At 39.2% G+C, this 26,834-nt stretch overlaps 2 protein-coding genes and 1 non-coding gene across 3 annotated transcripts; 1 reads left to right on the top strand and 2 right to left on the bottom strand.

The window, feature by feature from the left end:
- Positions 1-15,938: 15,938 nt before the first annotated feature.
- LOC113773870 lies at positions 15,939-17,111 on the bottom strand. The gene has a single exon (XM_027318473.1). The coding sequence runs from the start codon at positions 17,109-17,111 to the stop codon at positions 15,939-15,941; it is 1,173 nt and encodes a 390-aa protein (XP_027174274.1).
- A 360-nt stretch (positions 17,112-17,471) lies between these two features.
- On the top strand, positions 17,472-17,578 carry LOC113776581. Its single transcript, XR_003469069.1, has one exon. It is a non-coding gene; the product is annotated as a small nucleolar RNA R71 (small nucleolar RNA).
- Positions 17,579-20,272: 2,694 nt separating this feature from the next.
- Positions 20,273-26,759, bottom strand: LOC113773869 (pentatricopeptide repeat-containing protein At1g63330-like). Its single transcript, XM_027318472.1, has 4 exons — positions 26,497-26,759; positions 25,383-26,054; positions 21,391-21,738; positions 20,273-20,948 (listed from the first exon to the last, which is right to left on the bottom strand). Exons 1-4 carry the CDS (start codon positions 26,757-26,759, stop codon positions 20,273-20,275), a joined length of 1,959 nt encoding a protein of 652 aa, XP_027174273.1.
- Between the last annotated feature and the right edge of the window lie 75 nt (positions 26,760-26,834).

The following is a 26,834-nucleotide window of genomic DNA, read 5'->3' as shown; positions in this document are numbered from 1 at the left end:
GCCAGAAAGTCTCTTCATCTAACGTGTTATATTTTCCTATATTTGATATCATAAAGGAGGATCCTGTGCTTTTGGTACCTGAGGAACAAAATCAGAAGCCTAAGTTGGCCATAATCAAGGTACTTGCTGAATTTTGCTGATCTTGTTGTCCAAGGGATTATGAGGGAGAAGGATATATATATATATATATATATATATACCTTGTTTTCCAGCTTTTATTCAGAAGGATTTTGAAGTGTTAATACCTTGTTTTGTATAGAAATCTGAAGAATTTGGTTGAATGCATTGAAACCAAGATATCCAATTATCATTTAAAGGTTTTGCTACCCTTCTTGCCATTCAATTTTTTTACTTCCCGAGATGTAGATTATACATCATATGCCTTTGTATTATTATTAGGGTGCTGTCTGATTGCCATCATTATTTTTTTCCCTTTCCTTTTTGGGGTGGTCTTTGTCTTTGGAGTTGTAGAATTAGTTAGTGGTCTCCTATTGAGCTGCTGCTTTGCTACTGCACATCCTCCTGCGCTTTCCAATCATCTCACACCTTTGAGGTGTGACTCATGAAATATTTTGGCAATTCACATTGTCTTATGAATGTCCTTGTTTGATGACTCTTGGAGCTATGCTACATTCTAAAAGAGTTGTCCTGTTGTAGGAATTGCACTAGCACTATATGATTGGAATGTTCCGCTACATTGTTACTGGTTTGTTTTTAGTAGAGGTGATCCTATATATGAAAGTAGGTGCCTATAGTTCTTTCATGATTATTAGCTTGTTTAAATTTCAAATATGTATGCTCAAACTTTGAAATTCATTTGCCTACGTAGTGCTATTTTTTCATGCTTTTTCTGGAAAAATCGTGAACTAGTAGTATATATGCAGGACATTATTGAGACAGCAGATGGGAGCATGATTGTAGCTGGATAAATGTTTTATCGTCCTGAAGAGGCAGAGTTGAGAAATGTCAGATTTGAGCAACCCCATAGTAATAGAGAGGTGTTTTATAGTTTCCACCGGGATGAGTTTCCTGCGGAGTCTGTGATGCACAAGTGTGTTGCACATTTTATACCTCTTAACCAGCAGATCCCACCTCGGATACAGTATCCTGGTTTCATTGTGCAATGGGTATACAACACTAGAAAAAGAAGGCTTTTTGAGCTTACACACAAACACTATAGTGACAACAAGCGCAAAGAGATTGATCTCCTTATTCAGAAGACAAAGTTGCGGCTAGAAGATCTTCCTGTCATTGGGTCAGAGTATTCTGCTACTGGTCAATAAAAATGACCGAAGCTAACCATTCTAAGTTTTGAAACTAGTAAATATACCATGTGCATCAAGCATTTGATGATCATAGTGTACAAAATTGCCTGCTAAGGGCCTAATTCCTTTTGAATAGCTCAAATAGTGCTCATATGTCCATTTTTGCAGTGGCTTAAACCGTTCTTTGTTTTGTCAAACATTAGTAAATATAGTTCTGATATATCAAAATTACTAGTAAATATAGCCCTGATATATGCTTCATCTGTCGTAATTTCCTTACTTTTGTTGTGACTGAGCTCTATTACTTTTTCCAGATGCCCAAAGCTTCATTGGGCGGGAAACTGAGTTCCTAACATCATGTATTCATGTTAGTGGAGTACATTGTCCGAAACTAGAGGATAATGGAAGGACAAGGTTTCAGAAGTCGAAATCTAACCTTCAAGACTTTTTCATGTAAAGATGCACACATTTGTACCATAAATTCCACTCCAGAACATTGAGACCTGATCTTTACTGCATACCTTCCGCTAAGTCCATGTGGTGCTCCCTCCACCTTCTCCCAGTTCTCTACTATACATTACCTCTGAATCCATCCACCGCACCTTCCTCTCCCCCAATAACCAACATTCAGCTTCAGGGTTTTGATATTTTTGGTAGCTAGATCTTTCTGTACACGCATGGAGTAATTCTTGTAGACAAAAAGTTGAGGATCGCAACTGTGCTTCTAACACCAAATCTGGGAAGCTACTCTGAACATGATCAACAGTAGACAATCACAAGGCTTCCACTGTGCTTCTAACACCAAATCTGGGAAGCTTGTCTGCTCAAATGCTCTTCCCCCAGTGGGGAATAACACAAGTCCGAAACCTGCAGTGAGAGATAACTCGGGCTAAAGCTAACAAGCACTTACAAATTACAATCAACCAAGGGATGGAAGTATTAGTGCTGATCTCTTAGCTGTTGATAGTTAATCCAGTAATTATGCCCGACTCTTCAATCTACCATGGATAGTAGAACAATATGGATATTGAAAAAATTGTGATTGTTTAAACATGCCAGACCCTCATTAATTGAAGCTTTCCACCTTCAAAGTGGAACAATAGCAAATGTATCATAGCTAACAAATACCAATGTTGAGGATAAGGAAGAATAGTTTGGTTCTGGGTAGTAGTTTGTTCTATTCTGTGAAGAGCTATCAAGTATCTAAAGATTCATTCCTTTGGCATTAATCGCAACCTCTAACAAGATCTTACATGTATGACAGAGCTCCTTCCTGTTTCTTTTTCAACGAATCATGTTCAAAATTCAACTTTTGCAGTAGCAGCAATTAGATCCATTTATTATGAATTGCAAAAAGAGAAGTCAATTGTGGAAAAATCTGTATTTTTGGGAAGTAGAATATTGAGTAATAAAACCGTGTAAATTAGGAGAGATTAGAGGAGCTAAATTGGGGTAAAATCTTATTCCTAGGATTAAGGATATAATTGTGTATAGTTTCCTAATATAGGCTGAAACCTGTTGTATATATTCTTTTGAATCAATGAAATAAAGTATTCCCCTAATTCATTATTTTCGAGTTGGCATCAGAGCTAGGTTTGCCTGATTTTTCCTCCTAGTTGTTTTTTCACATTGTCCCCTGTCCCTTCATCATGTCTGAAACATCATCAGACTCTACCATTAATCCTCAAACTACTGCCTCTTCATCAAAAAACAGAATCGAATCCTTGAAAACTGGGGTTGATTCTCACTCAATTCAGATTACTACCATTCGGCTGAATGGAGATAATTTTCTCCGATGGTCACAAGCAGTCCGGATGTATATCAGAGGTCGTGGCAAGATGGGGTATTTAACTGGTGAAACAAAGGCTCCAATATGCACGGATCCTGCTTATGCAACATGGGACGCGGAAAACTCCATGGTTATGACATGGCTTGTAAACTCAATGGAGGAAGATATCAGTTCTAACTACATGTGCTATTCAACGGCACAAGAGTTATGGGAAAATATCAATCAGATGTACTCTGATTTGGGAAATCAGTCCCGAATTTTCGAGTTGACTCTCAAAATTGGAGATCTACGTCAAGGGGAAGACACTGTCACAAAATATTTCAATTCGCTTAAGCGAATATGGCAGGATTTGGATCTCTTCAACAGCTATGAGTGGAAATCAACAGAGGATTTTCAGCATCATAAGAAAACTGTTGAAGACAGCCGAATCTTTAAATTTCTGCCAGGGCTAAACGTTGAATTTGATGAAGTTAGAGGGAGAATTATTGGGAGACAGCCTCTTCCTTCAATTGGTGAGGTGTTCTCAGAGGTTAGAAGGGAGGAAAGCAGAAGAAATGTAATGCTGGGAAAGAAGGGTCCTGGAATTGCTGTTGAAGGATCAGCTTTAGAGGTTGCCTCATCCTTTAAAACATCAACTTATCAGCGTAGAACAGGAGAAAAATCCAGTGAAAAATCACAGGTCTGGTGTGACTATTGTAATAAGCCTCGTCACACTCGTGACACATGTTGGAAACTGCACGGAAAACCTCCAAATTGGAAAAACAAAGGAGGAGAGAAGTCTGGACGAGGAGTTCCTACTGCTAATGAAGCTGATGCTGGCCCCTTCACCAAAGAACAAATGGAGCATCTTCTTATGCTACTGAAATCCAGTTCTACCTCATCTGACTTTCCTAATGCTTCTATGGCTCATACAGGTATTGGATCTAAGGCTCTATTCAATTCTTTTTTGTCTAATTCCTCAACCTTTCCTGCTCCATGGATCATAGACTCTGGAGCCTCAGACCATATGACAAATTCTTTTAAACTCTTCCAATCATATACACCATGTTCTGGAAATAAAAAGATCAAGGTTGCAGATGGAGGTTTCTCTCCTGTTGCTGGAAAAGGTTCAATACAGATCTCAAAAAATGTTAACCTGAAATCTGTTCTTCATGTTCCAAAATTGGCCAGCAGTCTTTTATCAGTGAGTAAACTAACAAAAGATTCTAATTGTTTGGCTATTTTCGATGAATCTCATTGTGCTTTTCAGGACAAGAATTCGAGGATGACGATTGGCAGAGCTAGAATGATCAATGGCCTTTACTGTCTTGAGGATAATTCACCTAGTGCTCAAATTGCTCAAGAGTCTAGTAGTAATATTTCTGTATCTGCTTATGAACAAATAATGGTTTGGCATTACAGATTGGGCCATCCTAGTTTTATTTATCTAAAACATTGGTTTCCTTTGCTTTTTAAGAATGTGAACCCCCTAAAACTGAAATGTGAAAGTTGTTTGCTTGCTAAAAGTCAACGAAAATCTTATGTCCCAAGGCCTTATTTACCATCAAAACCATTTTATCTGTTTCATAGTGATGTTTGGGGACCCTCAAGGGTTACTACTGCTTTGGGAAAAAGGTGGTTTGTAACATTCATAGACGACCATACTCGTCTATGTTGGGTATACTTAATGCATAAGAAGTCAGAAGTAGCAACCATTTTTCAAAATTTCTATAACATGATAGAAAATCAATTTCAAACAAAAGCAAGTATTTTGCGGTCTGATAATGGAACAGAGTATTATAATAGTATCCTTGGAACATTTTTTGAAGAAAAAGGGATTTTACATCAGTCTTCTTGCACTGATACCCCCGAACAAAATGGAATTGCCGAGCGTAAAAACAAACATCTGTTGGAAGTCGCTCGTGCCATGATGTTTTATATGAACTTACCAAAATATTTTTGGGGGGATGCTGTTTTAACAGCATCATACCTAATTAATAGGATGCCTTCCAAGGTCTTACAATATAGTACTCCTTTAGAGTGTTTTAAAAAAAATTTCCCTGAATCAAGAGTTAATTCAGATTTGCCTTTAAAAATATTTGGTTGCACTGCTTATGTGCATATTCCAAAGAAATCTCGGTCCAAGTTGGATCCTAGGGCCGAAAAATGTGTCTTTGTTGGTTATGCTCCAAATCAAAAAGGGTACAAATTCTTTAATCCTCTCACACGGAAAGTCTTTGTCACTATGGATGCAACCTTTTTTGAAGGTCTTCCTTTCTTTAACAAACCTTTGATTCAGGGGGAGAATTCTAGTGAATCAAATTTTTGGGAAACTGAAGCTTTACCAACTATAATTTTTGAAACAGATAAGGAAACGAAGATCCCTCAATTTGATAGTGCAGAAACTGATATTGGTTTATCAGATATGGAAATATTACGACGAGAAAAAAATCGTTCCAATCTTGAGCCTGTGGTATACACTAGGAGAAATATTTTTAAAAAGGGTGAAGGTCCATTGATGAGTTCAGCTCCTGTTCATGAGAAGTCCTCGAGGGAAGTCTGTCCAAATACATCAGGTAATACTTTACCTTTCTTTTCTTCTGCTGTTCCAGAATCTGACCCAGTTTTAAACCTTCCTACTCAAGAATCTGATCTTGATCTTCCCATTGCCATTAGGAAAGGAACCCGTACTTGTACTAGGCATCCAATTTCCAAATATGTGTCCTATGATAACCTTTCCCCTAAATATAGAGCCTTTACCACTGAAATTTCAAAACTTGTGATTCCTAGAAACATTAAAGAAGCGTTGGTTGATCAGAACTGGAAATCTGCAGTGTTTGAAGAGATGGAAGCATTGAGGAAGAATGATACATGGGATGTGGTGGAGTTGCCTAGGGAGAAAAAGATTGTTGGGTGCAAATGGGTGTTTACAGTTAAAAGCAAAGCAGATGGTACTGTAGAAAGGTACAAGGCCAGATTAGTTGCGAAGGGTTTTACACAAACCCATGGAATAGATTATCAAGAAACATTTGCCCCTGTTGCCAAGATAAATTCTATTCGGGTCCTTTTATCTCTTGCTATTAATGCAAATTGGCCTTTGTACCAACTTGATGTGAAAAATGCCTTTCTTAATGGAGACCTAGAAGAGGAGGTGTTTATGAGTCTTCCTCCAGGTTTTGTAGACAAATATGGTGTTGGAAAAGTTTGCAAACTGAAGAAATCTCTTTATGGACTTAAACAATCACCAAGAGCTTGGTTTGAACGCTTCAGCAAAGCGGTTAAAAAATTTGGTTTCTTACAAAGTCAGGCTGACCATACTTTGTTTTATAGGCATTCAAAAGAAGGTAAAGTTGCAATCTTAATTGTATACGTCGATGACATTATTTTAACAGGGGATGATTGTGGAGGATTAGAGAATTCGAAGAAGTTTCTAGCCAAGGAATTCGAAATCAAGGACTTGGGAAACTTAAAGTATTTTCTCGGGATGGAGTTTGCACGATCCAAGGAGGGAATTGTTGTAAGTCAGAAGAAGTATGTGCTTGATTTGCTCAAAGAGACAGGTATGATGGGATGCAGGCCAGCTGAAACTCCCATGGAGCCAAATTTGAAACTTCAACCAGCTAGTGTAGAGAAAGTAAGAGACAGAGAAAAGTTTCAAAGACTAGTTGGAAGACTTATTTATTTATCACACACTCGGCCTGACATAGCATTTCCAGTAAGTATTGTTAGTCAGTTCATGCATTCACCAGGCTCAGAGCACTTTGAAGCAATTCATAGAATCCTAAGGTACCTAAAGGGAACACCTGGCAAAGGTATTTTCTTTAAGGCACGAGGACATCTTCAAGTTGAAGCCTATACCGATGCGGATTGGGCTGGATGTATAACAGATAGAAGATCAACTTCTGGATATTGTACGTATGTGGGAGGTAATTTGGTAACTTGGAGAAGTAAGAAGCAGAATGTTGTGGCAAGGAGCAGTGTAGAAGCAGAGTTCCGGGCTGTTGCTCAAGGTATTTGTGAAGTGATATGGATTAGAAGAATATTACAGGAGTTGAAGGTTTCAGAAGTACTTCCTATGAAATTGTATTGTGACAATAAAGCGGCTATTTCTATTGCTCACAATCCAGTTCTTCATGACCGAACGAAACATGTTGAAGTAGATAAGCACTTCATCAAAGAAAAAATAGAAGGAGGTGTAGTCTGTATGACCTATGTGCCAACTAGAGACCAAGTGGCAGATCTGCTTACAAAGAGTCTTCCCAAAAAACAGTTTGATTTGTTAGTGAGCAAGCTGGTGATGAAAGATATCTTCAAACCAGCTTGAGGGGGAGTGTGGAAAAATCTGTATTTTTGGGAAGTAGAATATTGAGTAATAAAACCGTGTAAATTAGGAGAGATTAGAGGAGCTAAATTGGGGTAAAATCTTATTCCTAGGATTAAGGATATAATTGTGTATAGTTTCCTAATATAGGCTGAAACCTGTTGTATATATTCTTTTGAATCAATGAAATAAAGTATTCCCCTAATTCATTATTTTCGAGTTCAATCAAGAAGACAAGGAATGCGTCCAGCCTAATGAGGTAGCAATTAGCAGCCTCACACCCATGCACATTAATGTGCCTATACATGACAGAATTATGATGCAGATGTGGATCCGATGCATATTCTTCTTTGCTTTTTTGTTGTTCTCAAGTCTGAATAATTGGAGTCAACCCACAATTGAATTGAATCAAGTCTATACTTAAATCTGTTTAATATCAAACTAGTGGAACATACAACAGAACAAGAGCTGCTGACACATAACATAAAAGGATGGAGAGGTTATCAAACAGTAGCTGTAACCTAACCTTCTTTAAAGCATACAATCACTGTGCAGTTTTAAAATGAATGCTTAGTTAGCAGAGGCTCTAACATCAAAAGTGCTGTTAACTTTGAGCCTCCAATCCTGCAGACTAGATGGTGGCAAAATTCTGGGACAGTCCATTCTGCAGAAAGAGAAAACCTTTTATTGATGGTACAAAGATACAATAGAGAAAACTAATAGAAAATGTAGTACAAACCTTTACTGCTCAAGTACATGCAAACCAGAAACCTCCAGCAAATATTCACCAAATTCATGTTGTCCAATGATAGATGCTTATATAGTACACAAACATATCCAGTAATGTTTCAGCACCTTTATGACTTATAAATAGAACTTTTACTGCTAAGTAAAGCTGTCCATCTTTATTCTTTACCAATCTAATCTTCAAAAAATTCGTTCCAACTCATTTAAGATTTCAATAGCATAATCTAAGATTTCAACTTTAACAAGACATATTCTCAGGAAAAACAAAGGGTAAAATGCTGGCATCCATCAAAAAACAGCTTTCTGCATCACAAGTTTGCAACAAAAGTTAATTGCCTCTCAGCAGAAATCTAGGGAGATCAGAAATTACTTTAACTGTATAAGTAGTACTTCACAAAGTAGTTCCTCAATTGCGAAAAAAGACAATCACCCCAAGCATGACTTCAATACCATTTACATATTAATGGAAATACTCAAAAAGTGCAAACAAAGAACATTAACCCCTAATCAGAGAGCCTCCACAAACTTTCGGTGCTTTTATTTCAAGCATTATATCGTCAACTTTCCTCAATATAGTGACCATCTAAGAGTAGCTCTCCTAAGTACTCTCGGATTTCCTGCAATCAAACTTTCCCAAAGACACTACAGTGGTTCACAATCAAATATGTCTTTATTCCAACCGCTGTGTAAGCCTTATACAGAGGGGAGGATAGGCTGGCTCGCTTGAAGAGAATTATTTCTATGATTTGATCCGAATCATGTTGTACAAAAGCAGGCTCCGTAAGATCCAGTATAACAAGTGAAATAGATAAATTATATATTTTTTAGTCTATCTATTTCACTTACTGGTAGGTGCCGAACCTGTACAATAATAATTACTAAAAAGTCCTAATCACCACCACAATTAATTATAAAACAAATCCGAGTACTGGAGCAGGGACCCTAGGTGTGCAATGGGTTACTTGATTCACCATGTTTCCGAAAAGTTTGCTTGATCCGATATACCAGAATTGTCTATAAATATACTAAAATTGCATACAATGGCAAGTAGAGTCGATTCTACAGGGAACGGGTTGGAAATTGTTTCTTTCCACGTCAATAGAATAAATTGGGGGATAATTAATGAGGTGAAAATAAAAATAAAATAAACAAAATTCAAAGCTAACTTACCAAGTACAATTTACTAAAAATAGCAATTAATAAAATTCTACCCAAAGGATCAACTTTTCAGGTACGGTCCAATTAAATGATCATTGATGCAAAGATATTTCATTCATCCGTCTCTAGGTTGGTTATAGCTATCAAGAAGTTCTGACAACCAGTTCTTCCTTACTTTTTTGACAGTCAAGGCACGACCATTGATTGCTTCTCTAACCAGAAACAACCCTAGGTACGACCGTAGGAATTTAATTATCCAATTGCATTAAAACTAGAAGAACCCAACCCTAACCAATAAACACGCTAAGAGGATTTATTTAAATTAGATCTTGCGTTCCCCCAACATAAAGCCAATTATGGTGGTTGTCACTAATTGTCAACTAAACGAACAATTACGGATTCAATTTAATTGACGTGACAGTAGGCTATTAAATTAAATCAAATACCCAGCCGTTGATATTCACTTAATAAAATACCCATGAACAATTAATTCAGAAAACGCAAGAATAGCAACAAATTGGACGAAATAGTGAAAATTCGATTAGATCTCACAGATGTTATGGACCGCGCCTTCACGTTAACCCTTGGGTAGAAGGGGAATTTAGCCGCTCCGCATCATATCAATCTTGCGCGATTTAATTGATTTCATCCACACAAACATCAAAGAATCTGGAACGATGAAGTAACGAAGAAAGAAAAAGTGAAAAGTCTTGCTTGTCTCTGCGTTAGAGTCCGTACTGAATCCGAAAGTTCAATGCCAAAGCCAACGAAAATTGTACAGATCCAAAGCAAAAGCAAAAGAGTCAAAACGTAAAAGCCAAAAAGCAAGGGAAAAGTCTTGGATGTCTGACAGATGCAAAAAAAGGAAAACTAAAGCTAAGGTAGTGATTCCTCGTGAATCTGGCTTGTTTTCTTCTTTGTAGCACCGCCAGTAGGAGTCAAATCAGGAGCAAGCTTTGTCTAATGGTTCTAATCCCACGCATCTGGTCCACGTGGACCTGGTTCCTTAATTGGTTCTCCTGCTGTTACCAAGCTCGTGGGTCCGGCTTTTGGGTAACCCTATACAATTTCTAGCGTGGGCACGTCCTGAAATAAAGGGTCTTCTAGAAATTTGTCTCAAAAGATTATTTTTAACACCAACCACCTATAATTTACACAAATATCAAATATGAGCAAATTCCCAATTCTTAGCGCCATGAGTAGCCAAAATTAGGACAGAATAATAGTGTAAAATGTGCTCAATAACCGCTCTATCAAATCCCCCCACACCTAGACAATGCTTGCCCTCAAGCATTTCGGAGCTCAATAGCACAATCAAGATAGCAACAGTTTCTTAGTCATCTATACTAGCACAAACATTCCGCATTCCAGACAATATTGCCAAAATTAGAACACACCGGACAGGTGGTAATTCAAAGAAAATGTATGAATACTAGGAACGCTCAAATTAACATCACGGAATGACATTACCATAAGCTTGCACATTTATCACATCTCCACCACTCAAAAGTGAACTGAATACATAAATCAAAGGGACTTTGTTAGGGTTGAAATGGGGCTTAGGTAAAAGGCAGGATAGGAAGGTATAGATAGGCGTAGTGTGTCAAGAGAATGACCTATATCCACCACATAACCACAATGCTTCATCGGAGGAATTCCACAAACAAGACAGTTTCACCTGCTGTACACATTGTGCAAGTGCCGCCAAATACTTTTTTTTCTGACAGAAAATGTCTTGCAAGGCGTGGGCACGCCCTGTAAGACAGAGTCTTCTGATCAGCAACTTATTGACAATTTCTCCCCTTTTTGTTCCAGATGCACAAAGATAGCATCATACAGATTCTACTCTAACAACACTTGCGACCCCAGATTTATTTGCCTTGCACAAATGATGGAATTCAGACATCCCTTGACAACACAGGGGTGAACAAGAAAGTCTAAAGAGGTCTTGGGTTATCAACATGGCTAACAAACAAACTCGACGGATAAAAGCTCAAATTGGTTTACTATTGGGAGACAAGATGAATGCATGGTTTTTAGGAAGTTAAAGGAGGTTTAATCCTAAATACCCTTATCATTTCAAATGCATCCAGTTCAACAAAATGTGGTCTCGACATGTACAAAATAGTAAGTTCTAGAATGCCAATATCATGTGCGATACCCACTCAATCAAACAAAAATAGAGCAAACAAGAATAATGTGCTCATGCAAGGCTCAAAAGCTTCCAAAAGTTACAAAAGTGTGTCAAGTCCAGCAACGATATTGCCAAGGAAAAAACAAAATGCCCAGCTAGCATATTTGACCATATACCTGTGCACCATGATTGTATAATTCATCATAGCAACACGCTCCAGCACTAACAAACATAGAAATGAACAGAAAGCCGACTAACTACATTGTTTTCATCATTTTTTTCATTTTCCTGTTTTCCATTTTCATTTTTTTGGTACCAAAACCAAAAGAAATAATGGAAACCAAAAGAAATAATGGAAACCAAAAGAAATAATGGGAACCGCTCCCCCACACCTAAAAGCTACATTGCCCTCAATGTAGAAATGACAAATGAAGTAGTAGGAGAAAAGGAGAGAAACTTCCCTGACCACCGAGAGGGGGCACCAAGACACTAAGGCGGAGGAGGATGAGATGGAGTGAAACCAATATAAGCAAAGAAAGCTGCTTGGTTATCTGCCTGAGTACGGGCGAAGACCTGCATCACTGCAAGGCGGGCACCCAGTCCCTTAAGTCGGTCGCCCAGGTCATAGATAGAGTCTTGGAGGGAACGATATTGGGACTCCCAAGCAGGGGGAGCACAGTAGGAGGATGGACCCGCCAAACAAGGACATGCAGATATACACAAAAGTGCCCCACTGGTGTCACTTGGCAGACAACAATAAAGAAAACAGATCCAACACCCCACAAATTAAAATATCAGACAATAATAGTCAACAATCGGCGAGTAACTGACCACGTGTACCAACTATCAAATTCACCAGAGCCCACAGATGTCCCCCAAAATAGATAATCAATGAAAGGCAGATACGAGTTCTCTCACTTTCAGACAACAATCAAATGGTCCTCCGATAACTAACAATTATGTTAACCCAACAAGAAGCGAAAATTCAGCAATAAAAATCCCAGACCGTAGTCACCAGTGCAAAATGAGAGAAATAGGGGTACCACTTTTCTTTGTTTGTTTTCTTTCACACTGGAGGGGGCCGAGGCAGTGACGCACGGCGAGACAAAGGCTCGCGATGAAGGCACGTGCGAGAGGAGAATGCGCGGCTGCTGTGGGTTGCGTGCGTACGACTGGCCGTGCGCGCCTGCTGCTGGGTCGCGCAGGTGCTGGCTGTGCGCAGGGGAGGTCGCGTGCTGACGAAGGTGTTCGCGGTTGGGCCAAGCTTGCGCGCGCGGGCTGTCTCGCACTGGAGTCGCGCGCACTGTCACGGGCCTGGGGCTGGTCCCGCATGCAGGTGCGCGCTGAGGCGCTCTGCTGCATCGCATCCTGTGGGGCGCGCAGGAGGACGGCTGTGGCAGAGAGAGAGAGAGAGAGAGCAGCCAGCAATGGCGACGACGGGCGGTGGATCTTCGGAGGTGGCGGCGGACGGCACAAAGAAAATGAAGAAGATGTAGTCAAACGTAGACGACAGAAATTGGGCAAAGGTGTGGACAATACCAGTCAAAGAAGAAGGAAAAGTGAAAAAAGTAGGGTCTTGGTCAAAATATTTTTTTTTCGCTATCGAAAGGGTTGGAAGGCGTGGGCACGCCTTGGAGGACCTGGTCTTTTGACCATTGCATCCTAATAATGTTCAAAAGAATTTCTGTCAAGGCGTGGGCACGCCTTGAAACTGCTAGTTTTCTGTTCATCACCACAAAAACAATCAAAATAGAAAACTACAACTGAAAAATCGCAAAGTAATGAAAGATGAGCATAACTAATTCTGTATTTCTTGGGTTGCCTCTCAAGCAGCGCCTTTCTTTAATGTCTTTAGTTAGACATGGCCATCAGCTGTTTAGACCTCACGACTTGGATCATCAAGAGACATAATTTCCACTTGTTCACTATTAAACCCTTCATAATAAGGCTTTAGACGGTGACCATTGACTACGAACTTCTTCTCCGTTATCAGACTTTGGATTTCCACTGCACCATAATAAAAAATATTAGAAATGACAAACGGGCCAATCCAACAAGAACGCAACTTATCGGGAAAAAACTTAAGTCTCGAGTGATAAAGGAGAACTTTTTGCCCTACGACAAATGACTTCCTTGAGACTTGTTGGTTATGGAAGACTTTGCTCTTTTCCTTATAAATTGCTGAATTCTCATAGGCTTCATTCCTTAGTTCCTCCAACTCTTGTAATTGGAGCTTTTTATGTCCTCCGACCTCCATAAGGTCCATGTTACACAGCTTAAGCGCCCAAAATGCTCGGTGTTCAAATTTCACTAGGAGGTGGCATGGCTTCCCAAAAACTAACCTGTATGGAGACATCCCAATCGGCGTTTTATATGCAGTATGGTAAGCCCAAAGAGCATCTTCCAACTTCAAACTCCAGTCATTCCTATCAGGCCGCACCATTTTCTCTAAAATTGACTTAACCTCCCTATTCGACACTTCGGCCTGACCATTCGTCTGTAGATGATAGGGGGTAGACACTTTGTAGAGCATGCCATACTTACGAAACAAAGCAGCGATCGTCTTATTGCAAAAATGGGTGCCCCTGTCACTGACTATAGCTCTCGGCATTCCAAAACGGACAAAAATGTTAGATTTAATAAATTCTGCAACCATTCTCGAATCATTAGTCCGGGTGGCCTTTACCTCCACCCATTTGGAAACATAATCGACAGCAAGTATAATATATAAGAACCCAAATGACGAAGAAAAAGGACCCATGAAATCTATACACAGACATCGAAAATCTCAACAAATAATATGGGGGTTTAACTCATTTGGTCTCTACAAGAGATATTCCCCCCCTTTGACATTTATCACAAGATTTACAAAATAAATACGCATCTTTAAACAGGGTAGGCCAATAAAAACCACTTTCTAACATCTTACGAGCCATCCGCTTTGGACCAAAGTGCCCCCCACATGCAAATGAATGACAAAAAGTCAAAATAGAATGAAACTTACTGGCACTTACACACCTTCGTAGCATTTGATCCGAGCATTGCCTCCACAGGTAAGGGTCATTCCTAATATAATGTTTGGTATCACTCTTCAGCTTATCTCTCTTAACCTTTGGCCAACCTGCAGGCAATTGATTCGTTATCAAAAAATTTACAATGTCGGCATACCATGGTACGGACGAATCAATGGCTAGCAATTGCTCCTTGGGAAATGACTCTCTCAACGGCAGATCCTCCTTATTCGTGAGCAACCGGCTCAAATGATCGGCCACCAAGTTCTCGGCTCCACGCTTATCATTGATCTCTAAATTGAAATCCTGCAGATATAAGGTCTATTTTAGCTTTATCTACCTCTATTCCCTTAGCCGACACAACGTTCCCTAAAACAATACCATGCTCGACCATAAAATGACACTTCTCCCAGTTAAGAACCAAGTTTGTTTCTATGCACATTTTCAGAATTAAAACTAGATTATCAAGACATTCATCAAAACTATTCCCGTATACGCTAAAATCATCCATGAATACCTTGATTATTTTTTCTACATATTCTAAGAAAATACTCACCATGCACCTCTGAAAAGTTGTTGGAACATTGCAAAGATCGAAAGGCATCCTACGGTAAGCAAACGTACAAAATGAGCAGGTGAACGTGATCTTTTCCTGATCTTCTGGTGCTATCGCGATCTGGAAGTACCCTGAAAAACCATCCAAGAAACAGTAGTAAATACGACCAGCTAACCTTTCTATCATCTGATTAATAAAAGGGAGAGGGAAATGGTCATTTTTCGTCACAGAATTGAGCATTTGGTAGTCAATGCACTGACGCCAACCAGTAACTTTCCTAACCGGAACCATATCATCCTCCTGGTTCTCCTCTACCGTCACTCCCGCCTTTTTCGGGACCACTTGAACAGGACATACCCAAGGACTATCCGAGATAGCAAAGATAATCCCCACCTCTAGGAGTTTAAGTATCTCCTTTTTCACAACTTCCATCATCAGGGGATTCAACCTGCGTTGTGCCTGTCTCACCGGCTTCGCATCATCCTCGAGCCTTATCCGGTGCATGCATAGGGACGGGATTATTCCTTTGATATCTGCTATGCTCCACCCGATCGCCTTCTTATGATCCCTAAGAAGTCGCACCAGTCTTTCATCTTGACTTGGAGATAAGTATGCGGAGATGATTACCGGAAGTGTCTCTTGGTCTCCTAGGAACGCGTACTTCAGATGTCTCGGAAGAGGTTTTAGCTCTAATTTCGGTGCCTACACAACGGATGGCAACAATTTTGCATGAATTTCTGGCACAGAAAGAGAAGTAAGCTCATACCTTGGATGAATGGTTGGAAGTGCATGTAAGGCTTCAACTGCATGGTGTAACTCATCCCTCATGTCCACATTAGGGGTTACACCCAATTCGAGATGCTTGGCCAACATCACCTCCAGTGCGTCTTCACCATCCAGTTCGAAGGTTTCTTGTACAATGGGCTCAAGAACACTTAAAACAAAAACTGAATTAGACTCCTCTGAGTACTTCATCGCCTAAAAAATATTAAAGTTTACAGTTTCGCCATCAAATTTCATTGATAAAGGACCCTCATTCACATCCATTTTAGTCCTGGCAGTGCTAAGAAATGGTCTACCTAACAAAATAGGTGACGGATTTAATGATTTCTCATCTCCCATATCCAGGATATAAAAATCTGCAGGAAAGACTAATTCATTTACCTGAACCAAGACATCCTCAACTAACCCCTCTGGGTAGGCATTAGTGCGGTCGGTTAGTTGGATTATGATGGCCGTTTCTTTTAATGGCCCAAGATTTAGGGACGCGTAAATGATTTTTGGCATCACGTTGATTGATGCCCTTAAATTCAACATGGCTCTCCTGATAGGTGTATTTCCTATCTTACAAGGGATCGTGAACATACCTGGATCCCCACATTTGGGTGGGAGTTTTCTTTGGAGTATGGCTGATACGTTTTCTCTCATCGCTATTCTTTCATCCCCTCTCAACTTTCTCTTATGGGTGCACATGTCCTTGAGAAATTTCACGTACTTCGGTACTTGCTTGATTGCTTCCAACAAAGAGATGTTGATCTCTACTTTTCTGAATACTCTCAGGATCTCTTTCTCTTTCTCCGCCTTTTTCGTCTTCTCCAACCTGCATGGAAAAGGGGGTAAATTATATTTAATGGGCACAGATGGAGTAAGAGCTACCTTAGAGTCTCCACGGATGCATCTTTCTTCTTTCATCTTCTTCTTGATCTCATCTTCACTCTTATTTTTCAGGTTCTTGGCCTTAGGCCCCTCCACTTGTTTACCACTCCTTAATGTCATGACACTTACATTCTTGGGGTTTTCCTCGGGTTGCGATGATAATTTCCTAAAAACTTGGGACTCCAAGCGATTAATCGCGGTGGTCATATGACTTATTTGAGTCTCCAGATTTTTCATTCCCGCTCTGATTTCCTGCTGGAACTGAGTGGTGCTCGTGGCCAGGCTCTTGATAATATCCTCCAAAGAACTTCCTGAGTTGGATGACGAAGGTTGTGGTTTTGGTTGCCATGGTTGCTGGAATCCCGGTGGACGATTTGAAAATGAATTCTGTGGTCTATTCCCATAGTTGAAATTAGGGTGGTTTCTCCACCCTGGATTGTATGTGTTTGAGTATGGATCGTACGGTCTTCGAGGCGCGGGCACTCCTCCAGTCATGTTCACTTGTTCAGCCCCCTCCTCCTGCAACATAGGGCATGAGTCGTTGGGGTGGTCCAAATTTGTGCAGATTTCACAGACCTTTGCTTGGTGCACGTTCCCCACAGTTAATTGTCGAACGAAGGAAGTTAGCTCCGATAGCTGCTGCTGAATGGACGACGTCTTCACCTCATTAACCCTACGGGTAGGTTACTCTCACGAAAACCAAACTGTTGAGAATTCTCTGCCATCGATTCAATGAGTAGCCATGCTTCCCTTGGTGTCTTGTTCGCCAATGCTCCCCCACTTGCATCATCAATGATACTCCTATCAGACGACTGGAGGCTCTCATAGAAATATTGGATCAATAGTTGTTTACTAATTTGATGCTGTGAGCATCTAGTGCACAATTTATTGAACCTCTCCCAATAGTCGTATAGGGATTCTCCAGGGTGCTGCTTAATGCCGCATATCTCTTTTCTTAGACTTGCAGCCCGGGATGCAGGGAAGAATTTTTTCAAAAATTTCTTCTTAAGTTGGGCCCATGTAGTGATATTACCTGCAGGTAGGTAGTACAACCAATCCTTCGCTGCATCCTTGAGGGAGAAGGGGAAGGCTCTGAGTTTAATCTGCTTCTCAGTAATTCCTGGAGGCTTCATACTGGAACATACCACATCGAACTCTTGGATGTGTTTATGGGGTTCCTCACCGGAGAGGCCATGGAACGTGGGTAGGAGGTGAATTAATCTTGACTTCAGTTTGAATTAGGTGTTTTCAGCCAAAGTTGGGAATGTGATGCACAAAGGCTATTGGGGTAATTCTGGAGCAGCCAACTCGTTTAGTGTTCTTGCATTCGCCATAGGGATGTTCTCTTGGTTTGGGTCACTTAAATTTTCATAATTCAAATTTGTTGACTCAACCTCTGGATCCAGTCTCTGAGATACAGTGCTGGATTGCTCCTCCCTAAGCTGTCTAGTTTCTTTTCTAGTTCGGCGCGCAATCTTCTCTACTTTTGGATCGAAAATCAATTCGCCTGTACGAGAAGAACGGGCATAAACTAGAAATGTGCCAGACAAATTCAAAGAGAACAACTGAAAAAGAAACAAAATTAATCAAAACACCACTCCCCGGCAACGGCGTCAAAAATTGACAGGTGCCGAACCTGTGCAATATTAATTACTAAAAAGTCCTAATTACCACCACAATTAATTATAGAACAAATCTGAATATTGGAGCAGGGACCTTAGGTGTGCAATGGGTTACTTGATTCACCCTGTTCCCGAAAAGTTTGCTTGATCCGATATACCAGAATTGTCTATAAAGATACTAAAATTGCATACAGTGACAAGTAGGGTCGATTCCACAAGAAACGGGTAGAAAATTTTTTCTTTTCACGTCAATAGAATAAAATTGGGGGATAATTAATGAGGTGAAAATAAAAATAAAATAAACAAAATTCAAAGCTAACTTACCAAGTACAATTTACTAAAAATAGCAATTAATAAAATTCTACCCAAAGGATCAACTTTTCAGGCACGGTCCAATTAAATGATCATTGATGCAAAGATATTTCATTCATCCGTCTCTAGGTTGGTTATAGCTATCAAGAAGTTCTGACAACCAGTTCTTCCTTACTTTTTTGACAGTCAAGGCACGACCATTGACTGCTTCTCTAACCAGAAAACAACCCTAGGTACGACCGTAGAAATTTAATTATCCAATTGCATTAAAACTAGAAGAACCCAACCCTAACCAATAAACACGCTAAGAGGGTTTATTTAAATTAGATCTTGCGTTCCCCCAACATAAAGCCAATTATGGTGGTTGTCACTAGTTGTCAACTAAACGAACAATTACGGATTCAATTTAATTGACGTGACAGTAGGCTATTAAATTAAATCAAATACCTGGCCGTTGATATTCACTTAATAAAATACCCATGAACAATTAATTCAGAAAACGCAAGAACAGCAACAAATTGGACGAAATAGTGAAAATTCGATTAGATCTCACAGATGTTATGAATCGCGCTTTCGCGTTAACCCTTGGGTAGAAGGGGAATTTAGCCGTTCCTCATCATATCAGTCTTGCGCGATTTAATTGATTTCATCCACGCAAACATCAAAGAATCTGGAACGATGAAGTAACGAAGAAAGAAAAAGTGAAAAGTCTTGCTTGTTTCTGCGTTGGAGTCCGTACTGAATCCGAAAGTTCAATGCCAAAGCCAACGAAAATTGTACAGATCCAAAGCAAAAGCAAAAGAGTCAAAATGTAAAAGCCAAAAAGCAAGGGAAAAGTCTTGGATGTTTGACAGATGCGAAAAAAGGAAAACTAAAGCTAAGGTAGTGATTCCTCGTGAATCTGGATTGTTTTCTTCTTTGTAGCGCCGCCAGTAGGAGCCAAATCAGGAGCAAGCTTTGTCTAAGGGTTCTAATCCCACGCATCTGGTCCACGTGGACCTGGTTCCTTAATTGGTTCTCCTGCTGTTACCAAGCCCGCGGGTCCGGCTTTTGGGTAACCCTCTACAATTTCTAGCGTGGGCACATCCTGAAATAAAGGGTCTTCTGGAAATTTGCTTCAAAAGATTATTTTTATCACCAACCACCTACAATTTACACAAATATCAAATATGAGCAAATTCTCAATTCTTAGCGCCATGAGTAGCCAAAATTAGGACAGAATAATAGTGCAAAATGTGCTCAATTACCGCTCTATCACTTACTTAAGATTTAATAGCATGAAAATGCATTCATTTCCTCTGCATTGATATGACATAATACTATCGGAGTGAAACAAGGGATCTAAAGGAGAACAGAAGTTAGACTATATTAGTAACAAGTAAACCTTTTGTGTGTATTTACAAATGTTTGGGGAATAAATACCAAATCTTTTGAGTCCAAAACACTTACCTTTCAAAGAGTTTCAATTGACAAAAAGATCCTCTTTTATGATTTCTACTTCGGTTCATTGGGTCCAAACTTCTCAATTATCTCCATACAAGAAGGATAATTTTCTTTATCTTGTAGCAAATCTATTAAAATAGAAAAAGTTGATGAGTCCATTTTAAATCCTCTTCTAGCCATTTCTTCAAGAAATCTCAGTGCATCATTATATTCCCCTCTCCTAAGAAGTTCTTGAGCAATAAAACTAAATGTTATCCCATTAGGCGAACAACTATTCTCTTACATCTTCACAAAAAACTCTTTAGCTTCATCCAGCAAACCTTTTAGACAAAGATTAGTAATCATCGTTTTATATGTTGACACGTTATGTTCCATTCCTTTTAAAGAAAGATTATTGAAAAGATCCCCTGCACATTGAAACCTCCCACTTTTGCACAATCCATGAAGAATGATGTTGTACATAGTTATATCAAGTTTGACTCCATCAAATTGCATTTTCTGCAGGAATTGCAGGGCCTCCTCAATATGTCCACATTTGCATAGGCCATCCAACATTGTACAGTAGGTATGAAAATCAGGAGTTAAGGAAACAGCTTGCATCTCAACGAATACTTCTCTTGCAGAACGATACCTTGCCATCCTGAACAAACCCTGCAAGACAATATTATATGTACCAACGTCAGCTCTCAAACCTCTCTGTGGAATTTCCCTGAGGAGATGCATGGCCTTATCATTTTCATTTTTCTTGAAATGCCCATTCATTAGAGTACTGTGGCTTAGAATATCTGGATGCACACCCCTATTAACCACGGTGTCAAAAATTTTCCTTGCTTTATCCATTTGGCCCTGCAAACAGTATCCATTCATCAGGACATTATATATAACTGTATCAGAATTTTCACCTCTCTGAATCATGATCTCAAATACATCTCCTGCATCTTGCAAGGATCCTTCCCTAGAAAATGCATCAATCAGAATACAATAAGTAAAATGGCTTGGAGGAATACTAAAATGACTCATCTAGTTCAGTAGCATTTTGACATCTTTTAATTTGCCCAATTTACAAAGGCCATGAATCAAACAGTTATAGGTGACAACACACGGGAGAACACCCTTTTCGATCATCTCATGCAAAAGGGCCAGAGCTTGATCGACCATTTTATCTTTGCACAGTCTGTCAATAATAGTCGTGTATATGATGGCATTGGGTTTAACATTCGTATTTTAACCATTTTCCATTATCCTAAAGAATTTAATTGCAGTGCTAGTGTTTCCCGCCTTACAAAGCCCATGGATTACACTTCCAAGGATGACCACATTGATTTCGCAAAGTTTTTCATATATCATTTTTTCGAACAAATTCTTGGGCCTGCAAAACCATATTTTGTCGAAAGAACCCCTTGAGTAATGTGCCAAAGGTGGTAGCATTGGGTAAAAAACCAAGCTTCAAGAGGGCACCAAATAGAGAAAATCCAAAATCCACTCGACCCACGAGGCAGTAACAGTCAATGCCCATGCCCAATGTGTAATCATCAACTAGAATAATGCCCTTGTTGCCACGCATGTCTCTGAAAACGGAAATAGCTGAGTGATAATGCTTCATCTTAATAATACGGGCCAGAAGTTTATTGAATTGAATAACTCTAGGCAAAGGCCTCATCGGGACCATCTGATTGTACAAGCTCAAAGCATTTTCCAGCTTATCAATATCGCTAATATTGTCCCTTAAACTTCCAGATTCATAGCTGAAATTGGAACTCATAGAAGAGTGATCATTATTGCTAGCAGTAGTACCAGTAATTGCAGCGGCAGAAATAGAATGAAATCGAAATTGAGAATCAGGATTAGGGAAATTGGGAATTAGGATTAGGGATAGGGTTAGGGTTTGGAGAGAGATATGTTAAAGTACTAGTTGAGATACTTGGTGCTTTCTGGAATTGAGGAATGGAAACAACAGAAAAAGCTCTACTCTCGATCTTCATATCTGACACAAGACTAGTTATTTTTTCTTCTTTCCAACAAACGTCAACATTTTATAGCTATTAACACTTGATAATACAATAACTAATTACAAAAAAGGGTAACTACCTTCATATCCTTTCTTGCTCGATCTATTAACCATGTTGGGAAGTTATTTTCCCATTCGATATCCTTAACTAGTTTGGCAGTGAATTGCGCCAGGATATGGCTACACCCATTTCCAGCTCTAGGAACAAAAGAGAACTTGCAACACTCAAAATCCTTTCTAAGGTTACCAATGTCCTCCAGGACTGTTTCTATGTTATTGTCCTAAACATTGCCTGTCTTAATTTGGTCCACTACACCTTTGCAGTTTGTTTGGACTTCAATATTAGTACAACTTGCGTTCTTTGCCATTACTAGAGCACTTCTAATAGCCAGTGCTTCTTCTTTGCTTGCTTCTCCTCTCTTGCGTTCAAAATATTCCTTTTACTTTCACAATCCTTCCCACCCAGTTCCTAGCTATGATCCTCAAACTTGTTCTTACCATTTTGGCTGATATTGCTGCATCTGTATTTATTTTAATCACTCCCTCCTTAAGTGGTTCCCAACCATCTTGCTGATGCTTGCCAACTTCTGGAGTGGCATTGTTTCCTGCACCTGCAATTGTTTCATTTTCATATTCGATCCATTCTTGCTATTTTTTATCAACAATTTGCTTTGCCTCCTTGTTCTCACAGTGGAATACCATACTGTTTCGTGCCTTCCAGATTTGCCATAGGATGTTTACTGTGAGGTTGATTCTGTCCTGCACACAAGACTAGTTGAATTAACAGAAAAATGTTGAGTTATTACGTAAACTATGTTATTTTGCTTAGTTAACAGAATTAAGTAGGAATTAGTAGTATTTTGTCGTTTTCTTTGTAGTTTGTTGTGTTTGGGGTATTAAGTGGATTTTTTCAAATTCGGTCCATGTCAGCAAGTTAGTTACAAGTAACTTTAGGCACTAGTATTAGTAGGAAGAGGCTCTACACTTTTTGTTATTAATTTTACTGATATTGAAACCGATTCCTTGTGAGTGAATGGATCAATTCCTTTCTCTGCAAGTTTCCCTCAACTCTTCCTTTATTCTCTGATCATCTCTTTCCTCTCTATTTTGAATTTTACATTTTCTCTTATTCGTTGCTGAATTTCAGTGAAGTACCATTGATTGAGCTTGAGTTTGTGACAAATGGTATTTAGAGCAGTCGATTCTGAGGAAATGACAGAAACTAGAAGTAAAGCTTCTAAGGAAAATCTTAAAAGGTTAGATAGAGAGGTCTCAGAACTGGGAATGGCTGTGAAGAACTTGGCTGGGTCTGTGAGTGAACTTAGTCTATCTATTTCACTTACTGGTAGGTGCCGAACCTGTACAATAATAATTACTAAAAAGTCCTAATCACCACCACAATTAATTATAAAACAAATCCGAGTACTGGAGCAGGGACCCTAGGTGTGCAATGGGTTACTTGATTCACCATGTTTCCGAAAAGTTTGCTTGATCCGATATACCAGAATTGTCTATAAATATACTAAAATTGCATACAATGGCAAGTAGAGTCGATTCTACAGGGAACGGGTTGGAAATTGTTTCTTTCCACGTCAATAGAATAAATTGGGGGATAATTAATGAGGTGAAAATAAAAATAAAATAAACAAAATTCAAAGCTAACTTACCAAGTACAATTTACTAAAAATAGCAATTAATAAAATTCTACCCAAAGGATCAACTTTTCAGGCACGGTCCAATTAAATGATCATTGATGCAAAGATATTTCATTCATCCGTCTCTAGGTTGGTTATAGCTATCAAGAAGTTCTGACAACCAGTTCTTCCTTACTTTTTTGACAGTCAAGGCACGACCATTGATTGCTTCTCTAACCAGAAAACAACCCTAGGTACGACCGTAGAAATTTAATTATCCAATTGCATTAAAACTAGAAGAACCCAACCCTAACCAATAAACACGCTAAGAGGGTTTATTTAAATTAGATCTTGCGTTCCCCCAACATAAAGCCAATTATGGTGGTTGTCACTAGTTGTCAACTAAACGAACAATTACGGATTCAATTTAATTGACGTGACAGTAGGCTATTAAATTAAATCAAATACCTGGCCGTTGATATTCACTTAATAAAATACCCATGAACAATTAATTCAGAAAACGCAAGAACAGCAACAAATTGGACGAAATAGTGAAAATTCGATTAGATCTCACAGATGTTATGAATCGCGCTTTCGCGTTAACCCTTGGGTAGAAGGGGAATTTAGCCGTTCCTCATCATATCAGTCTTGCGCGATTTAATTGATTTCATCCACGCAAACATCAAAGAATCTGGAACGATGAAGTAACGAAGAAAGAAAAAGTGAAAAGTCTTGCTTGTTTCTGCGTTGGAGTCCGTACTGAATCCGAAAGTTCAATGCCAAAGCCAACGAAAATTGTACAGATCCAAAGCAAAAGCAAAAGAGTCAAAATGTAAAAGCCAAAAAGCAAGGGAAAAGTCTTGGATGTTTGACAGATGCGAAAAAAGGAAAACTAAAGCTAAGGTAGTGATTCCTCGTGAATCTGGATTGTTTTCTTCTTTGTAGCGCCGCCAGTAGGAGCCAAATCAGGAGCAAGCTTTGTCTAAGGGTTCTAATCCCACGCATCTGGTCCACGTGGACCTGGTTCCTTAATTGGTTCTCCTGCTGTTACCAAGCCCGCGGGTCCGGCTTTTGGGTAACCCTCTACAATTTCTAGCGTGGGCACATCCTGAAATAAAGGGTCTTCTGGAAATTTGCTTCAAAAGATTATTTTTATCACCAACCACCTACAATTTACACAAATATCAAATATGAGCAAATTCTCAATTCTTAGCGCCATGAGTAGCCAAAATTAGGACAGAATAATAGTGCAAAATGTGCTCAATTACCGCTCTATCACTTACTTAAGATTTAATAGCATGAAAATGCATTCATTTCCTCTGCATTGATATGACATAATACTATCGGAGTGAAACAAGGGATCTAAAGGAGAACAGAAGTTAGACTATATTAGTAACAAGTAAACCTTTTGTGTGTATTTACAAATGTTTGGGGAATAAATACCAAATCTTTTGAGTCCAAAACACTTACCTTTCAAAGAGTTTCAATTGACAAAAAGATCCTCTTTTATGATTTCTACTTCGGTTCATTGGGTCCAAACTTCTCAATTATCTCCATACAAGAAGGATAATTTTCTTTATCTTGTAGCAAATCTATTAAAATAGAAAAAGTTGATGAGTCCATTTTAAATCCTCTTCTAGCCATTTCTTCAAGAAATCTCAGTGCATCATTATATTCCCCTCTCCTAAGAAGTTCTTGAGCAATAAAACTAAATGTTATCCCATTAGGCGAACAACTATTCTCTTACATCTTCACAAAAAACTCTTTAGCTTCATCCAGCAAACCTTTTAGACAAAGATTAGTAATCATCGTTTTATATGTTGACACGTTATGTTCCATTCCTTTTAAAGAAAGATTATTGAAAAGATCCCCTGCACATTGAAACCTCCCACTTTTGCACAATCCATGAAGAATGATGTTGTACATAGTTATATCAAGTTTGACTCCATCAAATTGCATTTTCTGCAGGAATTGCAGGGCCTCCTCAATATGTCCACATTTGCATAGGCCATCCAACATTGTACAGTAGGTATGAAAATCAGGAGTTAAGGAAACAGCTTGCATCTCAACGAATACTTCTCTTGCAGAACGATACCTTGCCATCCTGAACAAACCCTGCAAGACAATATTATATGTACCAACGTCAGCTCTCAAACCTCTCTGTGGAATTTCCCTGAGGAGATGCATGGCCTTATCATTTTCATTTTTCTTGAAATGCCCATTCATTAGAGTACTGTGGCTTAGAATATCTGGATGCACACCCCTATTAACCACGGTGTCAAAAATTTTCCTTGCTTTATCCATTTGGCCCTGCAAACAGTATCCATTCATCAGGACATTATATATAACTGTATCAGAATTTTCACCTCTCTGAATCATGATCTCAAATACATCTCCTGCATCTTGCAAGGATCCTTCCCTAGAAAATGCATCAATCAGAATACAATAAGTAAAATGGCTTGGAGGAATACTAAAATGACTCATCTAGTTCAGTAGCATTTTGACATCTTTTAATTTGCCCAATTTACAAAGGCCATGAATCAAACAGTTATAGGTGACAACACACGGGAGAACACCCTTTTCGATCATCTCATGCAAAAGGGCCAGAGCTTGATCGACCATTTTATCTTTGCACAGTCTGTCAATAATAGTCGTGTATATGATGGCATTGGGTTTAACATTCGTATTTTAACCATTTTCCATTATCCTAAAGAATTTAATTGCAGTGCTAGTGTTTCCCGCCTTACAAAGCCCATGGATTACACTTCCAAGGATGACCACATTGATTTCGCAAAGTTTTTCATATATCATTTTTTCGAACAAATTCTTGGGCCTGCAAAACCATATTTTGTCGAAAGAACCCCTTGAGTAATGTGCCAAAGGTGGTAGCATTGGGTAAAAAACCAAGCTTCAAGAGGGCACCAAATAGAGAAAATCCAAAATCCACTCGACCCACGAGGCAGTAACAGTCAATGCCCATGCCCAATGTGTAATCATCAACTAGAATAATGCCCTTGTTGCCACGCATGTCTCTGAAAACGGAAATAGCTGAGTGATAATGCTTCATCTTAATAATACGGGCCAGAAGTTTATTGAATTGAATAACTCTAGGCAAAGGCCTCATCGGGACCATCTGATTGTACAAGCTCAAAGCATTTTCCAGCTTATCAATATCGCTAATATTGTCCCTTAAACTTCC

Source organism: Coffea eugenioides, chromosome 6, assembly GCF_003713205.1.
Source record: "Coffea eugenioides isolate CCC68of chromosome 6, Ceug_1.0, whole genome shotgun sequence".
In the NCBI taxonomy this organism is placed as follows: domain Eukaryota; kingdom Viridiplantae; phylum Streptophyta; class Magnoliopsida; order Gentianales; family Rubiaceae; genus Coffea; species Coffea eugenioides.
The sequence above is the reverse complement of the archived record's forward strand: the minus strand, read 5'-3'. Positions and strand labels throughout refer to the sequence as shown.

What these genes read in the sequence shown, in the direction of transcription:
- LOC113773870 (XM_027318473.1), bottom strand. Translation starts at nt 17,111, where the DNA reads ATGACTGGAGGAGTGCCCGCGCCTCGAAGACCGTACGATCCATACTCA.
- LOC113773869 (XM_027318472.1), bottom strand. Translation starts at nt 26,759, where the DNA reads ATGAGGCCTTTGCCTAGAGTTATTCAATTCAATAAACTTCTGGCCCGT. An exon ending in TTTGGCACATTACTCAAGGG is followed by an intron (nt 26,055 to 26,496) that starts GTTCTTTCGACA and finishes TGCATTTTCTAG; the next exon opens with GGAAGGATCCTTGCAAGATG. An exon ending in TTTGGCACATTACTCAAGGG is followed by an intron (nt 20,949 to 21,390) that starts GTTCTTTCGACA and finishes TGCATTTTCTAG; the next exon opens with GGAAGGATCCTTGCAAGATG.